The 18,730-nt window shown below is 28.3% G+C and overlaps 1 protein-coding gene across 1 annotated transcript in view; it reads left to right on the top strand.

The window, feature by feature from the left end:
• The window catches only part of LOC112597778 (cGMP-dependent protein kinase, isozyme 2 forms cD4/T1/T3A/T3B), a gene marked incomplete in the record, with an annotated part of 125,685 nt that extends 112,230 nt beyond the window's left edge, over positions 1–13,455 (top strand). Inside the window, 13 exon segments of the mRNA XM_025343988.1 lie at positions 4,900–5,013; positions 6,725–6,830; positions 6,903–6,966; positions 7,031–7,108; positions 8,927–9,021; positions 9,197–9,346; positions 9,998–10,148; positions 10,245–10,408; positions 10,681–10,858; positions 10,933–11,062; positions 11,747–11,873; positions 12,670–12,711; positions 12,783–13,455. Of these exon segments, the coding sequence (XP_025199773.1) occupies positions 4,900–5,013; positions 6,725–6,830; positions 6,903–6,966; positions 7,031–7,108; positions 8,927–9,021; positions 9,197–9,346; positions 9,998–10,148; positions 10,245–10,408; positions 10,681–10,858; positions 10,933–11,062; positions 11,747–11,873; positions 12,670–12,711; positions 12,783–12,948 (1,565 nt within the window).
• Positions 13,456–18,730: the final 5,275 nt, after the last annotated feature.

Here is an 18,730-nt window from a genome sequence, read left to right on the forward strand (position 1 = left end):
ATTACGCAATAAAATATAATAAGTAATAACTAATAAGTGATGTGTATTTAAATGCAAAGCCACACTGGTAAACATAATACTGGATGCGCATGTACCTACTACCTACCTATATTGTATATAACTAATAGTTTACCAAAACGCGTTTTGTAAATATTAAAAACACCTCATTGTCGTTCACGACCTTTCTTAAGTCGTCTTATCGATACTGATGTGCACCTTTTAATCTTTTGTATCCTCATGGCTCATACAATTCGAGCGTTGACGACCGTGTTCGGTATGACTAGCGCCGTCGCATCGTTTTGCAATATCAAAAATTAAAAAAATAACGAACATCGAAGAAAACAATAATATTAGAATATTAAACAACAATACAATTATGATATTAAAAATAATAATGGTGCTTGCGTGTGGTACGGTTGTTTATAACATACCACGGTCGTAGCGGTATAAAGTTGCTTGTGAGCGCAAATCTCACGCGGGATTTGCGCCGTTATTGTTTTATGTACGCACTTATTAATATGATGTTATTAATTATTATATTAAGTGTATTGTAACAACAATATGTGTATCATTATTTATTTTAATGTTGAGCAGGATTTCGACAGCGTTTTTTGTTCAGCGGTACGCTGCCTGGTGAGCTTACAGTGTTAGTGTCAGCTATATAATACATAAAAACTCGTGATTGTATTTCTCATCGCTTCATTACATTATAAATACTTACTCGGTATATCGTGTCAAAAAAGATAGAAATAATACAGCTGCCACGCCTTTGGTGTTTGTTCAAAAAAAGTTGGATGGACGACGGTAGCAGTGTGGTTACACAGAGTTAACTTGAGAAGGGCGAGGGGATAAACGAAGAAATTAATATTATTAGAAAAATAAAACAAAAATATTATATTATTTTTTCACACGCGTGTGAGAGCTGTGGTATAATAGTGGTAACAATAATATTAAGTACCTGTGTCGTAATATATCATTAATATACGGTCTATGTGATAGATAAAGAACGTACAACTGATTTGAAATATGGTTCAATTATTTTATAAAATAAATTATTATTATGACTATTCATTATCTATTCAATTTGTTTATTCATTGTGTGGCAATATTACATAATTTTGTTCGCGTGCCAGTTTAATATATTTAGTCCATAATGTTGGTTGTGTATGTCTCTCGGTCGTGCAGCGGCAGTGTCGAGCTCAGCCGCTGCACAGCCATCGTACACACATGGTGCCCCGTGGAAACCAACTCGTTACAAGGGCGCATAATATTAAATTATTACTATTTTTATTATTAACGTCTAAAATGTTTAACTGCGGTTGCTTTCACTCCATTATCGATTCGTATAATACAGATAATGTCAGTGTGAAGTAGGTACTCCTAATTTCGAGTTAAACTCTGTTCATTTTTGTTTGAAATTGTTTACAAGTATAATAAACAGTACTTCCCATTATAAGTGTATGATTTGGTAAACATAGCTGCGAGTACTTAATCATCGTACTTATCTCTTAAAAAAACATAACTTACCCAATTTGTATTATGTATACCAGCCTCTTGCACATTATAAACTGTAAAATACTTACATTTAATCATAAAATTATAATTTGTAGAAATCGATGATTAAATTTGAAATATTCCAAATGCTTAAGAGAAAAGATAGTTTGGGCGTACACCAATCAAATATCATAAATTATAATAATCGCTATCTAATATTCTTAAAATCGTTTATGAAAAAAGTTAATGAATTACACTTGCTTCTTCGCGTAGTGTTGAGTAATACATTTTTTATTTGTAGTAATTAGGTATTAGTATTATTAGATATAGCGTCGTGAAGTAAACGGATTGAAATAAACCGCCGTTCGTTATTTTACAAGGAAACTTATTGCCAAACAGATCGGTGCAAAATAATCATCGGCCGTGCGTGACCGTGGTGCAAGTATATAATGTGCATATTATACAAATTATTCCATTAAAGTGTAAATTATTTGGTAACAATCAAAACGAGTTTGATCCAGAATGACGATAATGTTATGACATGAATACAGTTTCGTGTCTTTTCATTAAATTATTTCTATAAATATTTATATCATGAACGACAAATTAATGTTTTTATTTTAAATTTAAAATATATAGGTACCTAATGTATAATATAACTTACCGTAGTACGGCCACAGTACTATATATGTATAATTGCCAGCTGTCAATAATATTACATGGAATATATTAATTTCGAACGTATTTATCAATTAATACAGAAAGTGAAAAAGTGTAATCGTTCAATAAATTTTTTTCATGATTAACTTTGGGTTACAATTAAAGTTGCAGCAATTATCGTCCTTACGGGTTACATACTCACCCAATACAATTTACGAGTAGGTAGTTATAGACTATAGTATATATGACGTAAACCCTTAATCTTGCATGTTTCTGGTCTAGGTTTTATGTAACAGACGAATAAATAATATAATATTTAAAAATACGTATATAAAATTACGGCCCAGTAACGTATAACTGGCATAGAACACCAAAAGGTCATATATTTAATGTACCGCGTTCTCCAAATCACATAGGATATCAAATAGGTACATGAAAATATTATCATCTACTGTTGGAGTACCATATTATTATTATTATTATTATTATTGATTGGAGGCATGACAACCTTAACCGCATTGATTGAAGGCGTTAACTGATGATGATGCTGCTGCTAGGCCAGTACCACAGAGCGCATATTATTATATAATACAATTACTACAGCTGAGTAAATTGTAGTATGTATAGTATACATTGTATACACACACATACAAAAGTTCGTTTTGTCCAGCTGCGACAAACCAGTATGCTCGGGTCGCGGCCGTCCTCATATTATTATACTGTTGTAAATGGCTGAAATCTATCCCGTTTCAATTATTATTAATCCAAGTAGCTCACGTTCGATCAACTGTGTATTGTATGTACACGTATAAAATAAAAATCCGTCGTCGCGTGTATATGTGCAGTGTAAAACATTAATTCATTACTCTTTATAAGCGTTTAATACACGAAAAAGAATTTTGGCTGGTAAATGATTTATTCTTTTAAACATGCGATGACATATCTATAATGTGAAGGCACACTGCGCGTATACTTTTTATCTACAAACGAGACTGTACTGCACACACAGAGATTACTCAAGAGTAATATTAAACACGTATTACACCCATTATATCGAGAGACGTCTATTTATATACTAATAAACTTTACAACAGATTATAATGTATAATATAATATATTATATACGCGTATATTGTACCTATTTAATTACGTCTCGCATGGACCTCAACGATTAAGCACGCAAAACATGTAAATGTATTTCTCCAATTCGAGTATACAAGTTTATCTATAATAGTAATATTGCAATACGAGCGTTTATAACTATTGGGGAGGTCAGATATAATAGTAAGGCTAATCGACAGACTTTTCCTGTATAAATATACAATATCTATACATATTTATAAATACTATTGTGTGTATACCTATAGTTTTACATATTTACATGTGTAGTGATAATAGGCGATAGAAAAAAATTCAAAAGGGTTTTCTTGAAGTCCATTTAAATGTTAAGAAAATAATTAAAATAATGTCCGTAGACTTATGATCTCGTCGATATATTAACATTTTATTAACAATTTGTAGTGTTTGTAACCACGTCGGTTCTACGTGAAATTTATGGAACGTAGTCAGTAGGCCATGACTTGTGAAAAGTTCTTCGAAAATTTCAACCCCTTCCCCCAGTACATCTTTGCAGAACGTGCAATATCCCTGCAGAATACGTCACTGAAAACGATTTCAGCAGTAGTTTAGTTCATCTGAAATACCATTGCATGAATGTAACATCGATGCAACACCGGTATTTAGTATGCAAGTCTGTCGATTTCCCTAGCCGCTCGATACACGTGACGCGAGTTTCCTCCTTAGTTGCATCAACAAACCATATATATATATATATATATATGTGTGTGTGTGTGTGTGTGTGTATACTTGTGTACGCATATATTGAAGAGAATAACGTAATCATCACCGTATAGTCTCCTTTACAATAATTAAAATTTCGCGATTCAAACTATAGGTATGTTCAACGTATTACTTAAAAGAGACGACGTGGTTTCACAACGAGGCCACGACCGACCCAGGTTCTTGTGTGCAGTGTGTGAAGCTGACCGCATCGCGCGCTCCATTTTACACAATTCGAAACAACAACAAATTGCACCTGTTACGTATAAAATATATATTATAATATAATATAATATAATATGTTTTATACACTCTGCAGGTTTAGATATCGTCTCCGTCACGTTGTGTGTCGGCATACGTAAAAATAAGGTCAAGCGTGTAGTTTTTTCAGTACCTACGTTTACTCCACACAAAAAGTTTTTATTATTTTCGTATACGTTCAGTGTTGTACATATCTGCACTTGAATTGCCATTATTATTATTATTATTATATCTTCGAGAAGGTCGTGACGTTATATAGTATGACGTGTTTGGAGTATTTGAGTCGTACCTACGACCAATGCTAAAAAAAAAAAATAATAACATATAATAATTTGTCATTTCAAGTACTAGATTACAATATTTTTCCCTTCGATTTGGCAGTCAAATTTTGCATAAAATATATATCCAGTCACACAAACTATATATACATGATGGAAACTTATACTAATAACGACGATAATTATAGCTACACTATAGAAAATAACATTGTACTGTTAAAATTTTGTTTTCACGCCCAAATTGTACGCCAAATGACATGTTACATGATTTCTCATGTTGATTGTATCTTATATGTATATTATATATGATCATAAATTTCTATGATTTTTACCGGTAAACTAATGTATATGTGTATTGTATTTTCAGAGGGACGAGTGGAGGTGAGCAGAGAAAACAAATATCTTAGTACTATGACTTCTGGAAAAGTATTCGGAGAGTTGGCTATTTTATACAACTGCAAACGTACTGCCACTATTAAAGGTATAGTATACATTATATACGTATTTTATAATTTTTGCACTTAAAACAATTATAAAACTGCACGAACGACCTATATGTATTAAACTACAAGAATTTGTCATTGGTAACGACGATTAGAATTTTTTCTTTTTAATTATAAAGAGATTAGCTGTTATAATAAGAAAACAACCTATCATTTTAAATCTTTAATTAAGACAATTTCACGGTTGTCGATTAAAATCCCCAATTCCTTGCTCAAGTTAATTGTGTATTTCATTCAATTCGACTACTCTTCTAATTTAACTGATTCTCAAGTAGGTTCGGGGCAAACCCCACCACTTATATAATAGAATCAAACCATTCAACTACACTTATATTTGTATAGCTATTTACATACAGGGTGTTCTATATACTTTTAGACATTCTTTTCGTTCTTTTCGGTCACTAATGAATATTTCTGAATTCTTTTTTTAATTAATTTAAACCACACTACGTATGTTAGAGTGTATTTTTCAAAGTATCCCTTTTTTTTATTTAATATGTGGAGGACGAATATATCAACTTTCGATTTTTAAGTAGCAACCTACTATTATTATTTTAATTTACTATATAAATAGAAATAAATAATATAATTAAAAACGTTTGTAAATTTACCTACTACCTTACCTACCTATCTATAAAATACTTTAAAGACATGCCGATATTAAGCAAAATAATAGTTGTATTAAAATAGCATACTTAAGATGTATTCTAAAAACATTTTAACTTAACTATAATAATTGTATTATCAGTAATGTTTGCGTGATAAGTAGCAGTACTATATTTTTACTTTCTTAAAAAAAATTGGCCAATTATACTACATATTAATAGCCTTAGCTATTAGAAATTAGTCATACTTATTATTCTATACCATAATATTTTCTTTTTTGCATTTTTACTTTATTTATATTAATAAATAAAAATTATTATAACTTGTTACAATTAATTAGTTTAAAACTTAATTTATATAATTTTATCGCAACACTATTAAGTATACTATTTTTAGTGAGTAAATGCATAATTCGTGATTTTTTTTTTACATATAAATCTATAAGTTCTAGTAATAATAAATTGCCTGTGTATAATATTGATTTATCAATAAAAAATATAGGGTTTTAATAGTTAAATTTGTTATTTTCACAAATTAGCATTGGTATTTTTAAAAATATTTTTTATTATTCTACTTTGATAAAAAATATTTTACCTAATGCAATTTATTCACGTCAGCCTATGATCACATTATAATGTATCATCGAAGCAATACATTGCTAAATTATTTCAATTGGCATAATTAAACGCCTGACTAATTGTTTTCGTTATGTTTGTTTTGATCACTGGTCATGCCATTCAATAATATATTAGATGAATGACGAACACGAGTCCAGTACGGACTTCGCTTTTGCAGTAATGTGGACTCGTGTTTTTCATCAGTTGTACAGACCTCTGGTCGCTGTGACGTTTTGTGTTTGTGCATTTTTTTATTGGTTGTTAATAACTGCAGACAACGAAACGGCATATTTTGTCTTCTTCCTCACGTTGTGTAAAACAAAATCTGTTTCTATCAATAATTTTATTTTTCTTCGACATCAATGTTATAACAAATACATAACCTTTAAAATTACAAGAGTTCTATTTATATGTAAATGTTGTATATTATCGTACGTAATTAATTCGTCAATTTTTCTTTCCCCAGCTGCTACGGACTGTAAGCTATGGGCGATCGAACGACAATGCTTCCAGACAATTATGATGAGGACTGGACTCATAAGACAAACAGAATATACCGATTTCCTCAAGAGGTAAGATTTTAGATTTTCCCTGTTTCCAACTAATAATAATCGATTGCATTTATCTTTATGTTAAATTTTCAGTGTTCCAATATTCAAAGACTTGCCCGAAGAAACGCTTATAAAGATTTCGGATGTTTTGGAAGAGGTAAAAAATATATCATATTATACTATAAGTACACGTTTTATTATTTTCATTTTACATTTTTTAGACATTCTACAATGCCGGAGATTACATAATCAGACAAGGTGCCCGGGGAGATACGTTCTTCATAATCAACAAAGGAAAGGTATATAATAATATAGACATATAGTTGACTCGTCTCTCTGAAAACCATATAAGATATGATAATAAAATACAATATATACATACAGTGGCACAAATAGCTCCATTAAGACTGTGGTTCGTTCCTAATCCAATAACTACCAATCTACGGGGATAGATCGGAAAAATTGTTCAGCCCTGACAAATCGATAAGACCAATTATGTAATATAACCATAAACCTACAAAGAAGTCAATGAATAAAATATAATATGTATAAATATCAAAAGCGAATTTATAAGGTGATCAATGATTTGCCCCCCTCCCTATTTTCCATTAATTTAAATCCGGTATCTAATGCAAATAAAAAAAACTAAAGGGGTAAATGTTAGAAAAAAAAAATAACCCCTTTTAAAATTTGTCTACTAATTTATACTTTTAAATGAAATATATGTTCATACTTGTAAAATATGATCATAAACTTTGTAAAACTATTTATTTTTTTAATTATTCTAATTGAATAGTTTTTTAATATGTTATACACTTATTTTTAGCTTTTTAATTATTTCTCTTATGTTAATATTGTTTTTAATTATTTTCTCTACTCCTGTGAGCATGAAGTGTTTTAAATATGAGTCTCACATATTTTTTTCAATCTTGTTTTATTACATTTTTAATTTTTCTCAAGCAACTTATAAAAATAAAAATAATCATTTATTAATTTTTTTATTCTGATCTGATAAAACCTTTAAGAAAAATGATCTTACTATTAAAAATGTGTATGCTAATTTCAAAGTATTATACATTACTATTTTATACAGATTTTACTTCGTAAGCAGTGTATAACAACAGGCAGTACAAATACGATAGTGTTGTGATAGGCGTATTACATAAATTCCTATACTATTTACTACAACTACAACATTTATTACAACATTTTAAGTTATAACTACAAACTTCTTATATAGTTCAATTTTTGATTTGTATTCTATTATATTGTCAAATTAATATTACTTTTTTCTTACTTTTAATGTAAGTGTTAATTTCAATATTGCTATTTTCTTCTTGGTTTTTGTTATCTAGTTTAATATATGCTGTCTCAATAAAATAATTTATTCATAGTTTTAGACCAACTGCATTTCTATTTAATAATTTTAATTGTTTTGGTGTATTTCTAATTGTTACATAATATGCTTTTTAAATATTTGTTGCAATTTTTTTTTTTTTACTATACAATATTTTCGTTCATAAAAAACACAGTTAATAATATTGAGTAGGTATTTTAACAAATAGCCTAAATATATGTGGTATTGTGGCTTTAGCTTTAGATTATGAGTTTACTATTATAGAGACAATGCTCAATGACATATTGAAATCAAGACTTTAACACATAAAGCAATCTATGAATGATTCAGTATTCCAAATATTCTATATATTATGATGAGACATATTTTTAAACAACCATCTTGTGTCGCCTATAGTTTTTATCCTTATTGTTTTAGTATATATCTCGATTGTTGGCATTGTATTTTAATAGTGAAAAGTAATCAAACTAATTTCAGATATATAATCGATTAAAGAAAAAATAATAATTTGCATCAACAGACAACAAGTATGAACGCCTTAGTAAAAGTATCGTTCGTTTTTTCGATAAATTATTTTCACCCACCCGTCTCATATATAATTTATTTATACTAAGAAATTTTTAAAACACTTAGTGGTTTAAGTATAGATGTGCCCTATCGCACCTCCTCGACAGACCTTTTGTCGCGGTATTAGTATAATAGTATTAATATATATTATATCGATGAATAAAAACCCGTTCATTTTATCTACCTAAAATAGGTTAAAGTCACCATAAAACAATCGAACAATGCCGAAGACAAATACATCAGGACCCTACAGAAGGGTGACTTTTTCGGCGAAAAAGCATTACAAGGGTACGTACCGTTATGCATATACATACCTAGACACGCCGCCGCTAACCGTTAACCGTGTTCTCTTTTATTGCAATAACGGCGGCGGTAAAAATGTCCTAGTGTATTATGTTTTAACGTTTTAGTCAACTTGTTGACAACGACAATGATGATATTTATCGAACAATATTTTTTGCAGCGATGACTTGCGTACTGCGAACATAATCGCGTGCGACCCCGATGGCGTGTCGTGTTTGGTCATAGACCGAGAGACGTTCAACCAACTGATTGCCGGACTGGACGAAATACGCACCAGATACAAAGACGATGATGTCTCGGAACGAATGAGGTAATAACGGTTATCATAATTATATTATTATATTTTTTGGCTATCGCTCCGCCACCTCATCATCGTATCTAGATTCTAGGTTATTATTTTTCGGCTTACGAACAATATGATTACAATATATTATTACATGGATATTGGTAATAATTGTTGTATTGTAAAAAGACATTTATACATTATTATATAATATGTATATAGGTAAAAGTCATTTGAAACATTATGTTATTAATTATTATTGTTGAATGACGGTTAAGAAAATGTCTTCCAAATACATTGTACCTACCAATCATTTTTAAATATTTAATACATGCGTTTACCTAATATTCTTCATTTTCACTTACATGCACTTGTCCTAGGCTCTTGGTAAGCTCAATAGTAAAATATGATTACGTGTAGTTGATATTTTCTTCACATTATGTCGTGAAAGTACATCGGGTGCGAATATTACGTACCAACAAAACACGATAGAATATTTTTAAGCATGTTGCATGACATATATTTCTTCGTTATATTCAATATTTTAGAAAATATATCTATACAATTTAATTTTTCAGACATACATAATATTATGTTATACATATTTGTAGATAGTGCTACCGTGTAAATACAATTTTTATTTTTTTTTTATAATCTTATATTGTGAAATGTTAATAGCTCTACAAACAAGGAGTTCCAAAATCTAAAACTTTCCGACCTACAAGTCTTAGCCACTTTGGGCGTGGGCGGCTTTGGTCGTGTAGAACTCGTCCAGGTAAACAACGATACATCCAGATCGTTTGCCCTCAAACAAATGAAAAAGAGTCAAGTGAGTTTTACAATTATATATTTATACACATAGTTTTTTAAGTCACCAATTGACAAACTACAGTATTTATAATATTGATGATATGTACATTAATAGATTGTCGAGACAAGACAACAACAGCATATTATGTCAGAAAAAGAAATCATGGGAGAAGCCAACTGTGAATTCATTGTCAAATTATTCAAGACGTTCAAAGACCAAAAATATTTGTATATGCTCATGGAGTCTTGTCTTGGTGGAGAATTATGGACTATACTGAGGTATTTAGTAAATTGTTTCATATACCTGAATTTAATATCTAGAAATTCAGATTATTATTGACCTGGTATTAAATCAAACTACATTTACTACAGTTACTAAACACTTATTAATAAATTACCTATATTAGTATACAATCATACAAATAATATATGTTCATTGATAGAAATATTGAAATTTGTATGATATACTGTTTTAGGATTGTAAATATTTAACGTTTGCTTAACATATGGTTATCACTTTATTTACTTAATATAACTATAACCAATTACAGAGACAAAGGACATTTTGATGATTCTACCACACGTTTCTATACTGGATGTGTCGTTGAAGCATTTGACTACTTACATTCTCGCAACATAATCTATAGAGATCTGAAACCTGAAAATCTACTTTTGGATATCACTGGTTATGTAAAATTGGTTGATTTTGGATTTGCTAAAAAATTACATGTTAGCATAAATTTCTTTAAACTATACAATATTTTTAAAATCAATATTCAAAATATATTTAAATATATTTTCAGAATGGAAGAAAAACCTGGACATTCTGTGGAACACCAGAATATGTTGCTCCCGAAGTAATTCTAAACAGAGGTCATGATATAAGTGCTGATTACTGGTCCTTAGGAGTCCTTATGTTTGAACTACTTACTGGTAAGCATTTTTATTTATTTCAATAATCAAAAATTATTAGGATAAATGGTGATTATTTTCATTTATTAAAAGGATATTGTGACCTAGTGTCTAACATAAAGACAACATAACGTCTATGCACCAGATTCTTACTACAGTTTATTTATAAAAAAATTAATTGAAAAAAATATACATAATGAATTTAGAGAAAAAAAAATTAAACTACTTGATCAAAAAAGTTTTATTCATATATTTATTTTATAATAAGTTACAAATACTTAAATAATTTAAAATATATATAATTCATTTGAAACATTTGAAAAAAAAATGTTACGCTAGAACACATTTTATATTATCTTCTAATAATATAATAATATGTAAATTCTAAATTTAATATTAACTATAAATAAACTGTAGTTTGAATCCAGTACATAGATTGCTATGCTAAGTGCGTATAAGACAAATATATTCCATGCATTTACATTCTCTTAATGTAAAATTAATTTAAAAATAATAAAAAAATGCATTAAATTTATATTTATAAAAATAATTAAATCAACATTTTATTGTTAACTGTTATTACATTTATTCAATGTAATTGATATTTAATTATTAATTATCAATAATAAAATTTAAAAATTGCATTTTCTTTGTCGCCTATTCTGTATATATATATTTATTTAAATTATTTTTTTTTTATTATAGGTACACCACCATTCACTGGAGCAGATCCAATGAAAACTTATAATATAATTCTAAAAGGCATAGATGCAATAGAATTCCCAAGGAATATAACAAGAAATGCTAGAGTTTTAATCAAGAAATTATGCAGGTATGCCCTGATAGTCATCAGTGACCTTTTTTTTTTAATGTTCTACATAGTATTCTAAGCTAGATACCCTTTACTTTTTCAAATTTATTTTACTATAAGAATAACACATAAAACAAATGTGTAACCTAAGTTATGATAATGAAGAATAAGTTAGGACAACTATAATAATATATTATACAATATATTATATACAAAATAAGCAATTTTTGAATTTTAATTCTTATAATATATAAGTAATATACTTCATGAAATTTTACATAGGAAAAGTTTAAATCAAGCTATAATTGGAGTTTTGTATGACGTAAATAAATTTTTCACTTTTGGAATTAAATAATATAAATAAAGATGAATAAATTAGTTACTAATTAGTAACTTAAATTAATCTTTTCTGAAATCTATGCATATATTTTTACTCTGTACCACAAAAAACTCCTTGCTCACACAATATGAAGCTCTGTCACTAGGTCAAAGTCCCTCAGAATGTAAGTGAATACAGCTTACCAAAGTGCTTTGATGACCATCAATAAGTTAAACAAAGTACTCTAACTGTATGCAATGAGTTTAAACTAAAAGCGCTCATACTGATTTTGTAATTGGAATGCACGAGAATGAATGATTTTTGGTTGCCATCTACTATATAGTTATAATTATATATGGTACAAATATATGCATTTAGAAAACAATAAAAACTTTATCAAGGCTATTACCCTATCAATAAAACATGCGTTCATTTTAATTTATGATTTGAAGTTTAAAATAAATTATTGAAACACAATTTTGCAATTTTCTGTTTCAGAGATAATCCAGCTGAACGACTAACTGAAGTACAAAAACATAAGTAAGACACATATTTTATTTTTATATATATTATGGTAGTGAAATCTTAACTAAATGTTAATTGTGTTCTAGGTGGTTTGATGGTTTCAATTGGGAAGGACTACGTAATCGAACCCTCACTCCTCCTATCTTGCCAAAGGTACGCAGTGCTATAGACACAAGTAATTTTGACAATTATCCACCTGACGCAGACAGCCCACCACCAGATGATAATTCAGGATGGGATGTAAATTTTTAATTTTGTAAAAACAATTATTATTGCTTGTCCGCATCATTGATTTTACTCTGTGGTTTTAAATTACCCATGTTTTACATTCTAGTTATGTCTTACAAATTAATTTAGTCTTGTTAATTATTCAGTGTATTACCATATGGAAACAATAAGTGTTAATTGTTTGATATATATTTCAACTTTTGTTAACCATACCATTTAAATTTTATTTTTATATAAATAAAATATTTGTTATACCCCCCCCCCCTCTAGTAGGTATCAAATAATATCTACGTTTACGAATTTAATATACCATAAGTGCCTTTCAATTTTGTGAACACATATTATTATGGCGAAATATACAACTGTCATTTATTAATTTATTATAGTTAAGATTACGCGAGTTTTATTTTTTTTCCAATTAAGTAAAAGTTAATGTTGGTTATTACTTTTCTTCTTGTATAGTTTTAATATTGATTTATGTGTTTTAGACGTTTTAGTATTTATAAATAATTTTTTCTATGGAAAAGTTGTCCAAATTAAAAACTATACATTAATTAATTATGTTATAACATAGTAAGATCACAATAACTATGAATTATTTTTAAATGATTGTTATTATTGTTGCTCTCTGAATAGTCCTTATCCAGTGAGTCCCTTGATTTTATAAATATATATTCTTATATATTTTTTGATTAATAAAAATTATTTCACACATTGGACTTTAATGATATTTATAAAGTATTTATAACATTATAAAATCAATCAAATCATAGTGCTCATTTATCGTATTTTATATTCAAATTCAAATGATGAATATCATTATATATTATATTTTTACATTTTTTAAATGGTTATAGTTTTGTTTTTACATTAAAATATTAGATCAATGTTTCCCACCTATAGGTCACAATCTATTTTTAATAGCTCACATTTCATGAACTAATAACAATAAAAAAAATATATAATTTAAATTTAAACATAATCTTTATATTTAAAATATTAAGTATTTATTATTCAGTATTGCATTAAACTAAAGTTAAATGTAAAATAAAATAGATTATTAATATTACTACAAAGTATATTATGGCATACTTGATTTTTTTTTTTTAGTAATAAGTTGTTTACCTATCAAAGAGTAATTGATTGGTTGCTGTAACAAAAAGGTTAGGAAATATTATATTAAAAAATGATGTACAATATTTGATATTTATTATCTAAAAGCTGATAACTTATCTTTAAATTTTTTTTTTAAACACTAATCAGTGTAAAAACAAATAATTTAGTATTAATATTAATACACTATAATAGATTAATACTGTAATTTATAATAAATGATAAAAAAGACTTAATTTTCTATTTTTAATTTAATAATAATTTAAAACTGATGAGTATAATAATTATATAATATTGGATTATAGATTTTGACATGTAACATTTTAAACTTAGACAATGCTGTTGACCAGGTAAGCCCAAGTGACTACACGCAAAAAAAAAAAAAAAGAATGTATAAACAATAAAATAATGACTCTATAAGTATGTATTAATTTCTGCTCTACTACTTATCTAGTCATATATGTATATATTTATATCTATCTGTATAATCTTTATTTTATCAAACCAACAAGGTTATATATTAAACAACATACTATTTTTATTTTTTTGTAAAATCTATTTAACTTATTTTTATGATTTTAATTACTTTTAAATTTTAATTCTAATTTTTGATAATAACTTTTTTTGAGTACAATTAATATATTTTATTAGATACTGGTATGATAAAAAAAAAAATTGGTATACATTTCAGAAATTTAAATTACATTTACATATATCTTTGCATTGATTAATTTTATGAGCTAAAACATTTTACCTAAAAATTAAGATTTTGCACTTGTCAAAAAATGATACTTTATACCAAGCAACAATATCTTAGACATAAATTATTTGTTTTTCCTTCATTTTTATAATAATATAAAAATGTAATTAAAAAGTAAGTACATAATATCAATTAAAATCTATAATTGGAGGGCATTTTAAGAGCTTTAAATTATTTTAGATAGGAAACCTGTACAACAGGTATGAAGTCAAAAGCAACAAAGCAGACCAGCATTTAGTGACCCAACCCAAGAGTGTTAGTGGTTGTAGCCAGAGATATTTTTTACGGATCCTTTGTAATATGTAATTTAAGATTAGGATTTTTTTTTTAGATAAATCCATTGCCACTTTACCCTTCTCTTCTTATCACTACCATGCAAGCCATTTCTAGCTTAAACACTTATAAAATTGTAAAATCGAATTTTATTTTTTGAGTTTTTGACAATATATACATTGTCTATTTTATTATACAAGAATGTTTTGCGTTTATTTGAAAATTTCAATTGAAGTTGCATTCGAAGGTTAGAAAATAAAATTATTTTCATCATATATTCACTTGCTCTACTTGAACGGATTGTGTAATAGAAAAATAAATAAATAATTTCAACATTACCTACTATAAATTTATTATTTATTTATATTATATTTCGATATTTAAATTATCGTTTTATTTATAGGTAAGTACATTTATAGATTTGCCATCATAAAGAATTTAATTCATAGATGAAAACGATTTGGAGGAGACTAAGAAAACCTATGCCAATTATCAATAATTATGACATTTTTCTCATAAACAGACTAGTAATTAATATAAATAGGTACTTGTAATTTAATTATAGGTATCTAATGTCTAATGCATTGACATTTAATCATATTATGTTAGCGATACCTATTGAGTACCTATTTTCTATAAACATTTCTTAAAGTGTAATGACTAATGATATATAGGTATTTTATGATATAATTAATATAAATATAATATAGTAGATTGCGTAATGCACATCAAGTGCAGGAGCTTATTAATAATATTAATTGTAATAATCAGAATAATCTAATGTTATTACTGTTATTAGGTACTTCAAAAAGTTTCTTTATTTTGATTGTATAAAAACGTGATCGATTTCACGTAGACTCGAACCGCCCCACCACTTTCGTTTCACTTAGTGATTGATGAAGGAACCTACCTATGTGTCGGTATATATCTGTACCTTGGTACCTACCTACTTGATGTATCATAAACCTACAATGGATGACTATAATTTCAAAAGTTCAAACATAATGTTAACGTGATAGAAATGTACAATTTAAACAACAGTCAACAAAATATAACAATGCAAATAAATAGTAGTATAGTCCATAGGAATAATTTAAAAAAATATCAATACTTCTACATATAGATAGATTTACAAATTGAATTAATTATCTACTTTTGAAGGATAAATACAATACTTTAGAAGTTTATAATTACTTGAATGAAATAAACAGGAAAAACGTTTGCTGAGTAATGAGTAGATAGATATATATTGTGGAAAAAGTTAAATAATTGTAGGTATCTTAAAAGTGTGAACTATTTAATAATAATTAGATAGGTACTTATTCCAAAACTAATATAATATGTTATATATTTGATTTGAATACATGGGGATAATATTTACGATATAGTATACAATTTAATAATATTAACATTTAACATTCATGGGCACCCGCGGGAAATTTATCAATTATCAAGAAGGTTCCGAAGCATAGATAATCAAATACCAAAAAGTGCATCATAAAAAAAAATATATGCTTTTTGAAAGTTATAAAATAATAAATTTATACTTAAGTTAAAATATTAATGAAATGTTTATTTAATAAATAATAAAAATATAAATTATATTTGAAATTTTAATGTCTTGCATTTAGAGCAAATGCTCCGCTTTGCCTCCTTCCTCCGGAGGCGTTCATGTTAACAATTAAACCCAAATTTTATTGTATATACGTCATACGAGTACACATATTACGTTCAATAGATCCACTTCACAATATTATAACCTTTATAAATTTAAAAATGTACGCAGTCATATTATGTTAGTCTAATTTAATAGTTTGAATTTGAAATACTTCAATAGTCGATAATCCATATTATAACTTGGTTTTACAATTGATTACTATTTGTTATTTATCTACTATATATTAACATAAATTTGCTTATGGGCTAAATGTTACTTTTTTTCTGACCGATTTTCGTATCTAATACCTATAATACCTATTATTATATGTTTTCATTATCATTACAATTACACGATTTAACTGAAATAAAAATTGATGATCTTCATATCTCCAAATAAAATAATTTACAAGCCATTGTTTACCTTCCCAAATACATATTTATGATTTTTATAGATTTTCTTTGTAGAGGAAAAATATCAAATAACGTGTTAAATAATACAGCGGAACCTCAATAACTCGAATTTTTTTTTCGCCCCCAACCGATTCGAGTTATCGAGGTTCCACTGTATATGTTGACGTGTTATCGTTAGTGTAATGGACAATAGACAATAGTGTATAGTATAGGTATATCGTATATAGTTATAATAAAAAATGTTGCTCAAATGGTTAAATATAATTTAGGTAACGTATCATTTTTAGTACATTGTCACACATTGTTTGCCGATAAATGTTGTTCAATTTTTACGGATGTTATCGGTTTGCGCACAATTTAACTCTTACATCCGAGTACTACATCACCTTGTTTTTACGTTCTTTTCTATAATATTTCAATAAGAGTTATGGGTTATGACACTTCACGAGCATGTAAAACTAAAAAAAAATATAACTTGTCTTGAAATTTTACTTTTATTTTTATTATTAATTAGGTGAGTTGTTGTCTTAGCAAAACATACCCTTTGGAAAAAATTACTATTCTGCCTATTCTAAACAGAAATTACTCTCTATATTATAATATCGTCTTTCCAAAAATTACTTCATTATTGCGGTCTTCTATTAATATCAATTCGCCAAGTTTCAAGGAGTTATCTGAACAACGCTTTAGCCCAAGTATGTTACGCTTTACACCAAACTCTGCATACGATTGTTAAACGCAACAACGCGCCGAAAGTTTTGTTTTATTTTTTTTTTTTTGAGGCAATTGTTGTGGCTACGGAGTGGGTGTTTGAATTGTTTGCAAAATATTAAATCAAACAATGCTGCATATTAGCTCTAATGCCTCTAATTAATTATCATTTAATTACATGAATATTCTGCATAATTTGGATAGGCGAGGTCCTTAATCTTTTGTTAAGCCTCAAGTTTAAAGATTCGTTCAACACGCCATCGGTTTAAATACGTATCGAATTGGACTATATATTATAAGTTGGCCACGCATCCTTAACCCAGATGGATCGAAATCAAAATGTACGACAATAGAATATTGATAACCTCGACTCGCCTTGGGGCTTGGATTCAATCGAGTGCTGTAAACAGTAAACACTGAACACTAAACAGTGTAAACTGTTCTGACTTCTGACTGTTCCGAAAATAGAGTATTGCCGAATACAATTGTATTGTACTTGACCGCGGCAGATTGTTGACAATCGACGCCGACAACAACCACAACAATAAATAATATAAAATATTGGCAGTGTGCACGTCGCGCCGGTTGACGAAACAACAAAATGGCCGTCGTAGTGTCGTACCGGCGGAAAACGAGCCGCTCACGATTTGATGGGTTATGTTGAATGTTCTCGAATTCTCGATCGCCACTCACCAAGGTTCCCTTCCACCGCGCCGGTAGTCACGGGTCGATAGCGAAAGCGGACATAGGTGTTCTCGCTTACAGCGCACGTTACCCGTTGTCGGTGACGTCACAACGACCGCAGTCGACTGCGTGAGTTTGTGACGCAATGCGCGCCGTCCGACGCCAAATAGAAATGCGACGCGTCACCAGCGCAGC

The sequence above is a fragment of the Melanaphis sacchari genome, unplaced genomic scaffold (genome assembly GCF_002803265.2).
Source record: "Melanaphis sacchari strain LSU unplaced genomic scaffold, SCAv2.0 Contig43_pilon_pilon, whole genome shotgun sequence".
In the NCBI taxonomy this organism is placed as follows: domain Eukaryota; kingdom Metazoa; phylum Arthropoda; class Insecta; order Hemiptera; family Aphididae; genus Melanaphis; species Melanaphis sacchari.